The 14,547-nt window shown below is 34.8% G+C and overlaps 1 protein-coding gene across 1 annotated transcript in view; it reads left to right on the top strand.

Annotated features, from left to right (window-relative positions):
- Positions 1 to 2,033: 2,033 nt before the first annotated feature.
- The window catches only part of LOC107674757 (xin actin-binding repeat-containing protein 2-like), a 54,895-nt gene continuing 42,381 nt past the window's right edge, over positions 2,034 to 14,547 (top strand). The window contains exons 1-2 of the mRNA XM_016468850.1: positions 2,034 to 2,082; positions 6,351 to 6,506. Of these exons, the coding sequence (XP_016324336.1) occupies positions 2,034 to 2,082; positions 6,351 to 6,506 (205 nt within the window). The remainder of the gene's footprint in view (positions 2,083 to 6,350; positions 6,507 to 14,547) is intronic.

Genomic DNA, 14,547 nt, shown 5'->3' with positions numbered 1-14,547 from the left:
AGTTAATATCTTGTGGAGCCAAAAGCTTTGTATTTGTAAAGAAGCAAATCTATTATTAAGGTGTTTTGATTTTAAACCATCGCTTTTTGTCAGAAGAGTCCATAATCCATTAAAATACTTCCTCCAGTGAAAAAACCTATCCCAAGTTGTAGTCTCACATCAAAATCCACCAACTTATTGTTTTAGAATTGTTTTCACTTAACTGTGCTTGATCTGTGCATATTTCTCTCCCGATTCAGACAAGACAACTTTTTCACTGGAGAAAGCAGTATTATGGATAGAAGACTCGCCTTAAGCCTAAAAGCAACAGGAAGGGGAAAAAAAAGACAACATTTATTTATTTTTATTTTTTTTTTACAAAAATGCAGCTTTTCACTTCACTTTGATGGATAAGACTTTGATGGACTGAATAATCTTGTGGATTATTGTTTTTATCAGCTGTTTGGATTCTCATTTTGACGGCACCCATTCACTGCAGAGGATCCATTGGTGAGCAAGTGATGTAATGCTACATTTCTCCAAATCTGTTTTGATGAAGAAAGAAACTCATTCACATCTTGAATGGCCTGAGGGTGAGTACATTTTCAGCAAATTATCATTTTTGGGTGAACTATTAATTAAGCTAGTAACAAATATTGTGAAACAAATTTAGCTGTATTTAAAGTTTCTGTCAATTCCAGTTTCATTATCAGAGGATTAGTAAATATTTGTATGTCTCTAACATGATTATACCTCACCAGTCCAACAGTGAGCACAGTCTTTTTTCCGTAGCTAGACTGTAATCACTGAGCCTCTTTCTCACCATTTCAACTTTCTGTTTCTCTTCTGTTTTGTCATGCGTGCAGTGAGATGTATCAGATTGGAAAGATTGTTTCGAAACTCACTGCTTATCAGCTGTCAGTGCAGAGGGAAAGTGAGAATGAAAGAGTGAGGTGTTGCAGAGGAAGGGAGTGTGGGAAAGGAAATGTTAAACTGATTAAAATAATTGAAAGCCAGTAAAACATTCCCCGGTGGGGTAGATATAATTACTGATCAGTCTGCCATGACCATTGCAGATTTCAAAAGACTTACACATCATGTTACAACAATTTTGTCACTTTAAAAGAGCCAATAGCGCTTGACCAATCACATTCACAGATGGATTATTAGATGGATATATGAACAGATGGAGCGATAGACACACTACTGTTCAAAAATTTGGGGTCAGTATGATTTTTTTGACAAGGAATTAATATTTTTTATTCTGCAATGATGCATTAAATTGAGTGTCAGTAAAGACATTTATAATTTTAATAAATATTTCAATTTCAAATAAATGCTGTTCTTTTGACCTTGCTGTGCATCAAAAAAATATGAAGCAGCACAACTTTAACATTAATAACATTAATTTTTTTTTGCAGCAAATCAGTATATTAGAATGATTTCTGAAGGATCATGTAACACTGAAGACTGGAGTAATGACAGGAATAAATTACAATTTAAAATGTATTAAAATAGAAAACAGTTATTTGAAATCGTAATAATATTTCACAATATTACAGTTTTATTGTATTTTTGATCAAATAAATGCAGCCTTTGTGAGCAGAAGAGACTTCATTCAAAAAATTGTACTGATTATATAGGTATATAGATGTTAGATAGATACATAGTCAGAATTTTAGCGCAATAACTGAACTTGTTTACATGAATCAGTTTAGTGTTGATGACTAGTTCATCGTGACAAGTTGGCAGTTCATTATCACCAAAAAATAACATTTGTTTCCATATGGTCGGGCCTATATATACCTGCCATGTTTGGAATGGTTGAATCTCGACAATCTCCCTGAATGACGTTATTGTTGTTGTGACACTTGATCGTTGTCGTTCTGCAGGGACTTTATTTTAAGCTAAGGTTAAGGTTTTATACTGTCTCTGGTGGACTGTCTGCTGTCCTCCTCCTGTCAGCCTTCATGTCTCTCCATCCTGCTGTGACGGAGCAGCGTATGCTGGTATTCTGAGAGTCCGGGATCGTCTTTCTCTGTGGAGCTCCTGCTATGGCTGTAGATGTGGAGAGGGGATATGGCGACACATTTCTGCAGACAGGTGACAGGGCGCTGAGGTGTCGTTTCCCTTGATGGTGAACCGGACAACCCAGTCACACTGCTGTCAGATTTGTGTTGGTTTATGATGGCTTCAGTGTTGAGGAGCTTTCCAAACTACAAGCTATTTAAATTTAGTCAAGCAATCATAAAAAAAAAAAAAAAAAAGAGGAAATAGTGAAAATGCACAAGAAGTTTGTTCTAAAAATAGCTCATTATAAAAACAACAACAACAAATTTTTTTAGGGGGAAATATGTATTTAAATCTGTTAATCATATTTTATTACAATGTTCTCCGGAATACTTCATTCTGATTGGCCGGTTGTGGCATATTTTTGTATAATTTGCATATTTCACTGTAGTCCATTGGAATTTGACAGTTCTGCTTTCATTTGTCTCTTATCAATCCACATTCTCTCTATTTTTATACCAATGCAAATTTGAATTGTTCATATGCGCCATTTTGGAACACAAACAGTGTTAATTTTATAGTGAACATAAACTTTTTTGATAGATAAACAGAAGTTTAGGAGTATGGATGACTAAGAGTGGCTCTAACAAGTAAAATGGAAAAAAAATCAGTTTTCGTGTATTCATTAAAAAATTGAAATAAAAAAAAATAATAATAAAATTGAATAAATAATAATTGACAAAAACAGACATATTAACCGATTTTATTTGTTTGCAATTTTGTTAAATCTAGCAAAAGTAATAAATTCATACATTTTTTAAGGACAATGAAAACAATATTTTATAGACTTTGCAGTTATGAATGAACTTGAACTCCGGTTCACTTGTATTCGAACTTGCCACAGACTTGGATATTTTGAACTCGAGTACAGTCGAGATAAAAAAAGAGAGAAAAAAGACTCTCTGAGATAAAAAATCTCTTTCACAGGAGTGTTCTGGCCACAATGGGCAGCGAGGAAAAAAAATGAACAAATAAAATTAAATTAAGATAACACAACATAAATAAACTCTCTTTCACCCCAACTCAATAATGATGCTGGCACACTTTTTATGCTGTTATTTTTTATTATCTGTAGGCTTTTGTTTCAAAATCATTGGTGACAATTGCTATTTGACCCCCCACCCCTCTACACAAATTGTGGATTAGTGGATTACGCAGTAAATATTCATCCGTGGCATTTGATATTTTGACTTTCATCTTCCTTTATATATTTCTTGCACCAGAAAAAAAAAAGGTCAAAATTTAAGTTGGGGACCTCTGGTTGAGTTGACCCATGAACTGACTCTGGTTCAGAATGCCCCATTTGCTTTTCTTTGTCCTTTTGCCAAAAGCTTTTCTTTTTGTGTTTGCCAGATGAGTTGAAAAACATGACATTGGACAGTTTATTATTTTATAGTCCAATTCAACTTTTTACCATGAATTCAGTGAACCTTTTAAATATTTCTGTTTAAAGTGATTTATTAATTTACATTTACAGTTACATTTTAAACATGAATTAAAAGTATTCAGATATGTCTTTTAATTTTGAGAAGTGCCATTTTACACTTTTATTCTGGAATGGAATGGAATTAATTTTAAGTCACATACCTAGTCCTCCACACAGGAGTCAACAAGGAACGACAAACCATTAGAGTTTTGTTTTTTTTTATGCTGTAAAGGACCATTTTTCTTAGAGAAAGCTTTACGCTGATTTACAAGCTAGAAAATAATTTTTATATAACTTGTGGGGGAAAAAGTAGTTTGTTACTGGAAAAGCTGCACTATTTTAGTTGTACTACTGTCACGCTTCTGAAAATTGCATTGAAGTTAGCAGCATCGCTACTTTTAGTTAGTCGCTCCCCAATGCTGATCACTCTCATTTCGTTTGGCTAGAGAGGACGGTTCAGGCGGGCTGGCGCCCTGCTGGGAGCGGAGAGACAGGGTCTCTCATATATCTGTCCCCACATCTGTCCCTCCGTGTCTCTGTGGGTCTCAGGTGTCTGCTGTGCTGTTTGTGTCTCTGGAGCCTCTCTATTACATCACTGACCTGGTTTGCAGAACTTTCACCGCTTCAGAACTCTGACCCGCAGAGCTTGGTTTGATGCTGGACACTTAGTACAGTATGTGCACGGCTTGTAAGAGAGCATCTCCGGTTTTTAGTGCATCTGAGCTCAGTCTGTATAGAGCATCAGACTTTTAAAGGAATAGTTCACCCAAAAATGAAAATTTGCTGAAAATGTAATCACCCTCAGGCCATTTAAGATGTGGATGATTTTGTTTCTTTATCTGAACAGATTTGGAGAAATTTAGCATGACATTACTTGCTCACCAATGGATTCTCTGCAGTAAATAGGTGCCGTCAGAATGAGAGTTCAAACAGCTGATAAAAACATATTTGTTTTAGAACTGTTTTGAACTGTTTTTGCTTTTAAACGGGGCTTGATCTGTGCGTATTTCTCTCCTGAATCAGACGAGATGACTTTTTTTGCTGGAGTAAGAAATATTATGGATAGAGGACTCATATTTTAGCAGGGGGTTTAAGTCAGAAACAGCTTAATGATGGATTTGTTTCTTACAAATATGCATCTTTTCACTTTATAAGACATTATTTAATGAACTGGAGGGGTTTGGATTACTTGTGGATTATTGTGATGTTTTTATCAGCTGTTTGGACTCTCATTCTGACGGCACCCATTCACTGCAGGGGATCCATTGTTTTGCAAGTGATGTAGCTACATTTCTCCAAATCTGTTGAAGAAACAAACATATCTGCATTTTGGATGGCCTGAGGGTGAGTACGTTTTCATCAGCTTCATTTTTGGGTGAGCTATTCCTTTAACCTGAAGGTTCAGATGAAAGCCTCACAGTTCATTGAGTTCCTGTAGCTCAGCTTTTAGTGCATGGCGCTAGCAGTGCCAAGGTCATGGGTTTGATTTTCAGTCGCTTAGGATAAAATTGTCTGCCAAATACAAAAATGTTGGCTCTAGCAAATTTCAACAACATCAAGCATATTTGATATTATCCATCAGTCGGTGTGATGGACTCTCCTTGCGTTGGCAATGACCAATGAGCTTTTTCTCTGAAGACCTGGCAAGCTGCTGTCCTCTTCGAATCTGATCCAAACTAATTTTCCTCAGCAAACACAAAGCCACGTATCTCAAATGCTGATTGTTATGCATGAGCATTTTTTCCTCCTGCACTTAAATGACTAATGAAACTAGAAAGTGTCAAAAGTCGAATACTACTAATGAAACTAGAAAAAGTCGATAGGTGAGAAAACCCTGAAAAAAATAGTTGAGTCAGTAGATGCCAGATGCCAGAGCCAGGGGAACCAATGGAGAATGCATAAAATTAACCTTGCAAAGCATATAAAATTATTTTTTTGAAATGGAACATTTTATTGAGCCATGAGGGAAAAAAAACCCAAATGTCTCAAAACAAATGTTTGCATACATGTTTTTGTTGAGGATCATTTGATGCTTGAGAGGCCCAAACTGAGCAAAATATGTAATTTGGCGCAAGTCTAATAGCTTGGAATGCAAATTAATGCGACTTTTATAACAGTATAGCAGACTACTTACATAGAATGCATATAATTATCAGTTGTCACTCTATATCTCCCAGTAAGATGACATTTAAATGCTTAGTTTGATGATCCAAGCTCTGTAGTTTCAAAACATATAATGCAGTGCAATACAATGATGATTGAGAGATGAACAGAAACGTTCCTCAAAAGCCTGACGACAATCACATTTTAACCTGATTTTGCTAAAAAAAATATGTATAATCAAGGAAACCATCCAGCAAGTGCTCATTTTTAAATATGACTAACAATCCAAAATGTATTCTTACATTTACTTCATAAAAATCAGTAAAGATTTCACAGCTAAAAGACATGCGTGACACACAAGCTGAAGGTGGATGTTTGTACAATTAAACTAAAAGGCCTTTTACTGGCTAAAAATGTCCAAACTATCAGTCAGATGACAGAAGGCATGTAGTAGATTGTGTGCAACAGGTTTTTCAGCAAAGTTTTGATCAGTTTAGAGGCAGTTTGCAGATGAAATATGATACAGTGAGCTTTAGAGAGTTAAACCTTCAGATTAGATGCAGTTGTAATAATCCCATAGTGCAGCATTAGCATGTGATTTTAATGACAGAACATAATATAGATTTGAGAGAGAAACACTGACTGTTGCTTCCCCAGCATGACACCAAAGGCATGAAGGCCTCCCAAAAAAGCCCCGCTGGCAGTGCGCAGGCCTGAACGAGGGGAGGGGAGAGAAGAAGACGGTCGGAAATAAAAGCAGCTGTTCCCCAAGGCTTGCTGAATACGCGTTATGTTTATGGGTGCCGCTGGAGCTGGTCTCCACCAGCCTCTGGAGAACTAAGCAAACCACCTGCAGGACAGGCAGGAAACTACAGGCCCAATCTGTGGATCTCTAACCCTCCTCTTCCTCCGGACTCACACGCAGTTGGTGAGTGTGACGACTGCTTGGACCCATCGATCGGCTGGGTTTATCTGAAAAAGATCATGAGGAACGTTTGGCTTGTAATTGTATTTTTAAGGAAATGTGCTGGAAAGGATGACTTCACAGGGAGATTTGTAGTCATTGTTAGTGACTGGAAGACACTGTGGCGATTGACACATTACTCTGATAATGAGCGCTTGCTTTGGGATGACAAATAGGAGCTTTACAGGAGTTTGCTGTTTAGGGATGAGAGTAGAGTGATTCTGTTAATGATTATTTTACGAACAGCATAATGATTTATATAATAACTGGTCCTAACTAGATGCCTTTTGGTAGTGTTTTGTTTTTGTTTTGCTTCTATATATTTTTAGTATTTTTTATCTAATTCATTATTATTATTATTATTATTATGTCATTTTATATAATATTATATACATATGTACTGTATATATCAATATGTATTATTATTAATACATAGAGCTTATATATTATAAAAAATAATAATTAATAATACTATTATCATTATTATTCATATTATTATTAGTAGTAGTAGTAACAGTAGTATGTACTTTTATATATTATACTTTTATATATTAACGTATATATTTATTTATTGTGTTTAATAAGTTAATGTTATATATTATAATAAACATTAATTATTGTTAATATTATCAACAACATCATTATTATTACTGTTATTTTATATGTGCTTTTATAAATATGAATATATATATTTACTGTTATTAATATATTAATATTAAGTTAATTATGGTATGTTTATTATTAATATTATTACTATTACTATACTAGTCGCCAGACATTCAAGAACAGTTAAAAAGAAACTGGTACGAAAATCATTTGATTTTCTTTCTTTCTTTCTTTCTTTCTTTCTTTCTTTCTTTCTTTCTTTCTTTGTGTAAAACTATTTGGTTCCCAATGCTTGTGTTCTTGATAATTTAAAAAATAATAATAAAATAAATATTGCACATATTCAAATAAGTTTGTTTGGAAATGTTAGTGGTTTTTGTTAACAAACCACTATGCATTAAACTTGTTTCAACAAATCTCAACTAGCTTGAAATTCTGCGGCTGGTTGAGGAGAGCTATGGTGTTTCTTTCACAATAATCTGATTGATTTTTACCCGGTGGATGATAAAATAGATTAACAAAGTCCCACCGACTGCATTGAAGGAGGGCCTCGAGTAGGAAGTAAACCACCTTAGCAACCGCTTGGCAACACCCTTGCAACCCCTCAGTAAACTCTAGCATCGTTTCAGTGAGTTCTGGGCAGATCTAGTTTTGTACTGTTTCTGCAGTGTTTGGAAATAAAAGCTTTTTCATTTTGCTGTGAAATCCTATATTGAGCTGTTTATTGAATCGGTCATAACCCCGCTTTGCTTGAACCGCCAGCAATCTGATGTCAGACTCTGGGCTCCATCTTAATGACTGAGAACACAAGCTTCACATTAAGAAGATGTTTGTTTCTTTTTCACCTGATCAATTCTGTCACTGTCCTGAAATTGCCTGTAAATTTGTTTCTAGCCCCCTCTCTTTTACCTTCACTTCTTCTGCAACAAATAACAAAATTGACTGCGCAAATTTAATTTCACTCATTCTTAGAACGTTTTTCTATGTGACAAACATTGAAATAGAATTTATTTTTAGAGGCATTAAAATATCATGATTACACCGTTAATGTAGACATATTGCATGCTAATTTAATTAATTGCTAAAGCAAAACAATGACAGTATGATAATTACAAACTTCAACAGAATTTTTACGTAAGTATCAGTGTTGGAGACAAGCTAACTAATGTAGAAGACAAATGCTATTCATAATCTAGCTTACTTCCATAATGTGACGTATGGATATTCAACAACAATCGAGACAAATGTAGTGTGGGACTTGATTTTATGTGTCAGGAATTGAATGAATGATCAAAAGTGGGTGTTACAGTGTGTTTGGGGGATTTGTGACATCAGCCTTAAAGGAAAGTAGTTTTAGAAATGGAGCGAGTTTGCAAAAACATTTTTTTTTTAATTGAAAAATTAAAAGTGTGCACTAATGAATCAGGAAAACCATTCATCTTAAAAAGTCTTAATTTGCCCTTCCAAATTAAGGCCTTAGAAGTCTTAAATCAAAGCAGAAAGTCTTAAAATCATAAATTCATGGCATGAAATGCTGCATTGCTCTGGTTTCAATGATAACCTAGAAAACCTTAAAGGGTTAGTTCACCCAAAAATGTCATTAATTACTCACCCTCGTGTTGTTCGAAACCCGTATGACCTTCGTTCATCTTCGGAACACAATTTAAGATATTTTTAGATATCAATTTAAGATATCACGCTTTAGGGCTCTCTGACCCTCCCATAGACAGCAAGGTAACTACCACGTTCAAGGTCCAGAAAAGTACAAAGATGATCGACAAAGTAGTCCGTGTGACATCAGTGGTTCAACTGTAAAGTTACGAAGCTACGAGAATACATTTTTGTGCAAAGAAAACAAAAATAACGACTTTATTCCACATTTTCGTCTCTACTGCGTCACTTTGGACGCGCGTTCACGACAGTATCATGACGCGAGCGTGTGGCAGCGCCGGTGCTGACCCAGATCCGGCGTGATGACGTCATTACGCCGGATCTGGGTCACCGCCGCCACACGCTCGCGTCATGATACTGTCGTCCAAAGTGACGCAGTAGAGATGAAAATGTGGAAAATGTGGTTTGGAACAACACGAGGGTGAGTAATTAATGACAGAATTTTAATTTTTGGGTGAACTAACCCTTTAAGTACATTTGTTTAACTTTTAATGTTGACTTTTTAGGAAAAGTAGCTTTAGGAGTAGCCACACTGACAAAAAATGGTATAGGAAACCATTTTCACTCAGAAATTGCTTAAAAATTTCACAATAATTACAATAAAAACAAAAAACACTTTGAATTAACCCTGAACTTTTGAAGTAGAAGGACTAAAATAGTATTTTCTTGTAAAACATACTTAAATAATCCAACAATGTTTTATTTACAACTTTGACAAATCATTTTCACAACACTATCTACTTCAGAATTTCAGTGTTACTTGCTGTTTCTTCATAACTATTTGTGAAATTTACTAGCAATTTATGAGTGAAAATTGATTTCTTGGTTTATTTTTTTTACCTAAATCCTACACAAATGTTTTGCTACTTTTTTATTGAGTGCAAGTTTAATTCAAATACTGTTTAATGTTGTTACCCTGACTGAGATCTTTAACTGAAACAAAAATGGTGTGGAAACAGTTTTTACTCAGAAATTGCTAGTAAGTTTCAATTTACAAAAAAATAGCAGTTGAATTAAATGTGAAATTTTGCCGTAGAAAGATTTAAATAGTATTTTCTAGCAGCATGTACTCAACCAACCCAATATTGTTTTATTTACAACTTTTGACAAATCATCAACACTTTCTACTTAAAGATTTCACTTTTAGTTTTACGATACTTTCTGCTTATTTGTGAAATTTACTAGCAGTTTCTGAGTGAAAATCGTTTCTTAGCTTATTCATGTAAATCCTGCACAAATGTTTTGCATTGTAGCTACGTTTCATTGAGTAAAAGTGTAGCATAAAATGTACTACTGTAAATTAAGTTTAAAAGATTCCCTAATTCATGTTAAAACAGGGAATTTATCAGCTTTTTCGTAGCAGAACATTTACAGTAGTTTAATGTAGAGGGAACCGCGGGACCCGACCAGATTTTTTGCGCTGCGGTATTAAATTCCCGAATAAAACGCGGTAGCGGTCGGTAACTCTGGTGTAATTTGAACGGGAGCGGGCGGTCTAACAATATCCCAATCCCGACGTCCATTTAGAACAGCATATCTGCGCTTTATTCTTATTGACCACCGTAGGGTACAACCTTCACTCGGACTGTTATGCACGCGCTGCACGCATGCTTTAAACGTCACGCCTTTTATTTGCGGGGTCTGTGTGCAGCATGTGCATAACGATGCTCAAAGCAGTCTGTACCAGTGGTAAATATACAGCCCTCAGACGGATCAGGCAGGTTGTCGATGAGTGACAGCAGAATAAGGATGGAGCAAAGTGTGGATGCGCTGTCCTTGAAGGACGTTCAACCCGGTTTTGTTTATATTTTGCTTAGCCTATAATTTTAAATGAAAGATGTTGTATTTATTTATTTTTCTCTGCAACACTTTTCCTACTGTGTTAACAGAAAAAATGTCAAACGAATTTAGTATTTTGACAAGACGAATAAAAATAGCTAAAAGGCTATTTTTGTACAACCTACATTTTTATTTTTTTCTCTCTGCAACACTTTTTCCCTATTGCCGAATAAAACGCGGTAGCGGTCGGTAACTCTGGTGTAATTTGAACGGGAGCGGGCGGTCTAACAATATCCCGTTCCCGACATTCATTTAGAACAGCAGATCTGCGCTTTATTCTTATTGACCACCGGTGCAGCTTGCGCTCAGGATGCACGCGCTGCACGCATGCTTTAAACGTCACGTGTTTTATTTGCGTGGTCTGTACGCAGCATGTGCATAACGATGCTCAGAGCAGGCTGTACCGGTGGTAAATATACGGCCCTCAGACAGAACAGAATAAGGATGGAGTAAAGTGTGGATGCGCAGTCCTTGAAGGACATTCAACTCGGTTTTGTTTATATTTTGCTTAGCCTATACTTTTAAATGACAGATGTCGTATTTATTTATTTTTCTCGACGACACTTTTCCTACTGTGTTAACAGAAAAATGTTAAACGAATTTAGTATTTTGACAAGACGAAAAAAAATAGCTAATAAGCTATTTTTGTACAACCTACATTATTTTTTTTCTCTCTGCGACACTTTTTTGCTAAAAAAATAGTCCCGCGCAGACCTCTATTTTAATGCTGCTTTATACTTGCTTACATTTTTAGTTGTTTTTATTTTTATTTTGTGCAAGATATTGATATATATATATATATATATAAGATATTTGTTCAGATACTGTTTAATGTCAATCTCTGACTGAAAAAAATGGTGTAGAAACAATTTTCTCAGAAATCGCTAGTAAATTTCACTAACAGTTACAAAGAATTGAATTAACTTTGAATTAAATGTGAAATTTTGACATAGAAAAACTGAAATAGTATTTTCTTGTAAAATGTAGTCTGTAAATCTTTGCTTTATTTACTACTTCAAAAAGTCATATTTTACAATGTTTTTGGTTTTGTACCTGATAAATACTTTTCTGATTGCTTGTATACTGTATAGTGCGATGAATTACTTTTCCAAAAGTGCAGCTTGACTTCAGGTTAACTAAGCCAAAGTAGCACTTGGGAAGCTGCAGTTTCAAGGTAGTCTCACAAGCACTGAAATATATGTAGTTCATTCGCAGTAATATAAACACTGTATTGTTGAAATTTCTCCATCTTTCTTGAGTTTAATCAGACGTTCAGTTGAGCAGGTTGTGGATCTTCAGCTCTCTCGGAAACCTGACTCCACCAGCCAGCCCGGTTTAAAATAAGTTAGATTTATTTTCGCGGCTACTTGGCGCCTAGATTACTTCACTTTCCTGTCATGTGAGCTCGGGTCTGTACATAACTCATTACAAGATAGCCTCGGATTGTTGACATGCTTTAGACGTGAGGATTTGCACGATCTCAAGGTGAAAGCTTTCAACCAGCACCAGCTCAATAGTAAACTAAAGCTGCCATATAGAGCGCTGCGCTAAATATGAGGAACAAGGATGTTCCATCATCTTCTCTAACACAGAGCTGCATTTAAATGCATCTGAAGAGCAAGAGTAGCTGTTACCAGGCTTATTTTGGGTGGTGGATGTCTGTGGTTGCTCATCCTTCTTGACAGGTTGATGGGTTTACAGCAATGCAGCACGGTTAAAATAGAGTACTCTTTACCCACTGATGTTATGTACCACCACACATGATCATGCATCATATGAATGCTGTGCATTTAAAAAAATGTTTTTTGGCTTCAGGGCTAGGCAATTACAGCTATTTTGATACTTTTTTTTTGTACTCATTTGGGTGATATAGCTCCAAATGTTTATTTTATCTATTCATATTTTCAGTACTTGCATCAGTATATCAGTATTTATGCATTTCCTTTGAAAGGGAACAACTTTTTTTTTTAAAACGTGCATATTTTATAATATAGCTCTAAAAATGTATTTTATTTATTCATATTTTTAATACTTGAATCAGTATCTCGGTATTTATGCATTTCTTTTGAAATGGAAAAAAAAAACATAAAAAAATGATTTAACCAAAGCAGATTCAAAATGTTTAATGTTTAACAAAATTTGGAAGCAAAAGTCTACTTAGAATAATCTAGCCATTTTTTCCCCCTAAGAACTATATTCAAAATCTATATTTGTATCATTTTCATTTATATGCACCAAATTTTAATTATAAATCATATTTAGTAACATCATACATTTGAATAAGTGGCCTATATAATACAACAACAACAACTACTAATTATTATTACATAGGCAACTTATTCAAATGTTGTTGTTAATAATAATAATAACAATAATGATGATAATAATAATAATAATTATTATTATTATTATAAATTAATGTACATAGAATTTACTGTATGATATTCTGCTGAAAATATAATAATAATGTTATATTTATGTTTTTTTTCTTCTTATAAATTGAGGATAGAAAGGGTCTTTGTCTATGAAATCCAGGCTAAAGTCTCAAAATCTAATTATGAGATAACAAGCATCAAAGTTTGATTTCAACCATTAATTTCACTATGATTTCAATCTTTGACATGGCCTTACTCACTCAAGATATAAGATATAAAGGTTATATTTTCACAGAATGTTCTACATCTTTATGAAGGATGATTTTATGTAGTAAATCACAAAAAATGACTTAAGCTGGGTTTTTACAGGCAGGGTCATTTGTTTTATGTTTTTTTAGGTAAACATATAATTAATAGATCTCTGTGGTTAAAAAAAAAACATGTTTGTCTTTGTGATAACCAAATGAACAGCACAGTGATGTGGTGACTCCCAGTGGGAATGAAAATATATATATAAATATAATATAGAAAATATAACCGCCACCTGATAAAGTAGGAGCTCCTATTAGAAACCAACAGCTCCAAGACTTGATTTGATCAGGCTTTACTTCAACACTTCTCCTCCATCCACGTGATTCTAGTCTAGTATGTAATGCTCACGTTTCATGATCCCATAAATTCCTGATCGATAAAATCAAGCACTACCTTCCATTTTGACATGCTGAAAAGCCCGTTTCACAGAAATATGCCACATTACTGAAGTAAAGCGCATGATTCAGGGGAGGTGCAGCATAATGCTAAAGCATCTGGCTGGAAACTGCTAGGTTGTAGACTCAAAACCCACAGGAGGTGATGCATGAAACTCCACAGTGCCCTTGAGCAAAGCACTTAACCCCAGGTTTCTCGAGGGAGATAATAAGTGTGCTTTAAGCTTTAGATAAAAGCTTCTGCCGCATGACAAATAATTAAGTAAGTAAATTAAATTACCAGATGTGACACTGGAATAACTTATAGGAGCACATAGTAATGCCTGAGCAAACATTGCAGCATTCGGAGCCATTAAAGCGTATGTTTCATTTACAGATGATTTAGAACACTGAGCTTCCAGCATGTTTCTACACAACTGCAGAGGGGAATCTTTATGTACCTATTTAATAAATGCTTCAGTGCCATAAATAAGACTTTAAATGGGACGAAATCATTAAAAGTTAATGAAGAGTCCGTTTTGCTGATCGTGCTGCAATACAGCATTTTATATCATGATAAGCCTCGCTGCTTTTACTGCAACTGCAGACAAGTCGCCAACCATTAGTGCGACACCATTAGTAAGAAGGTGAATCTTACAAAACCTGACAAGAAAATGTTTTGATTTTTCAGTCCAAAAGCAAAAGAAAAAAGTTAGAAATTATATTTTGCATAAAGAAATTGAAGATATTACTGATGTATTTGGCATACTGAAATGGAATTTTTTGACAATTAAGCACATTCTCATAACTGTCTTTCGTATATATATA

Source organism: Sinocyclocheilus anshuiensis, unplaced genomic scaffold (assembly GCF_001515605.1).
Source record: "Sinocyclocheilus anshuiensis isolate Anshui unplaced genomic scaffold, SAMN03320099.WGS_v1.1 scaffold680, whole genome shotgun sequence".
NCBI classification, from domain to species: domain Eukaryota; kingdom Metazoa; phylum Chordata; class Actinopteri; order Cypriniformes; family Cyprinidae; genus Sinocyclocheilus; species Sinocyclocheilus anshuiensis.
This window is presented reverse-complemented; position numbering and strand designations above follow the sequence as displayed.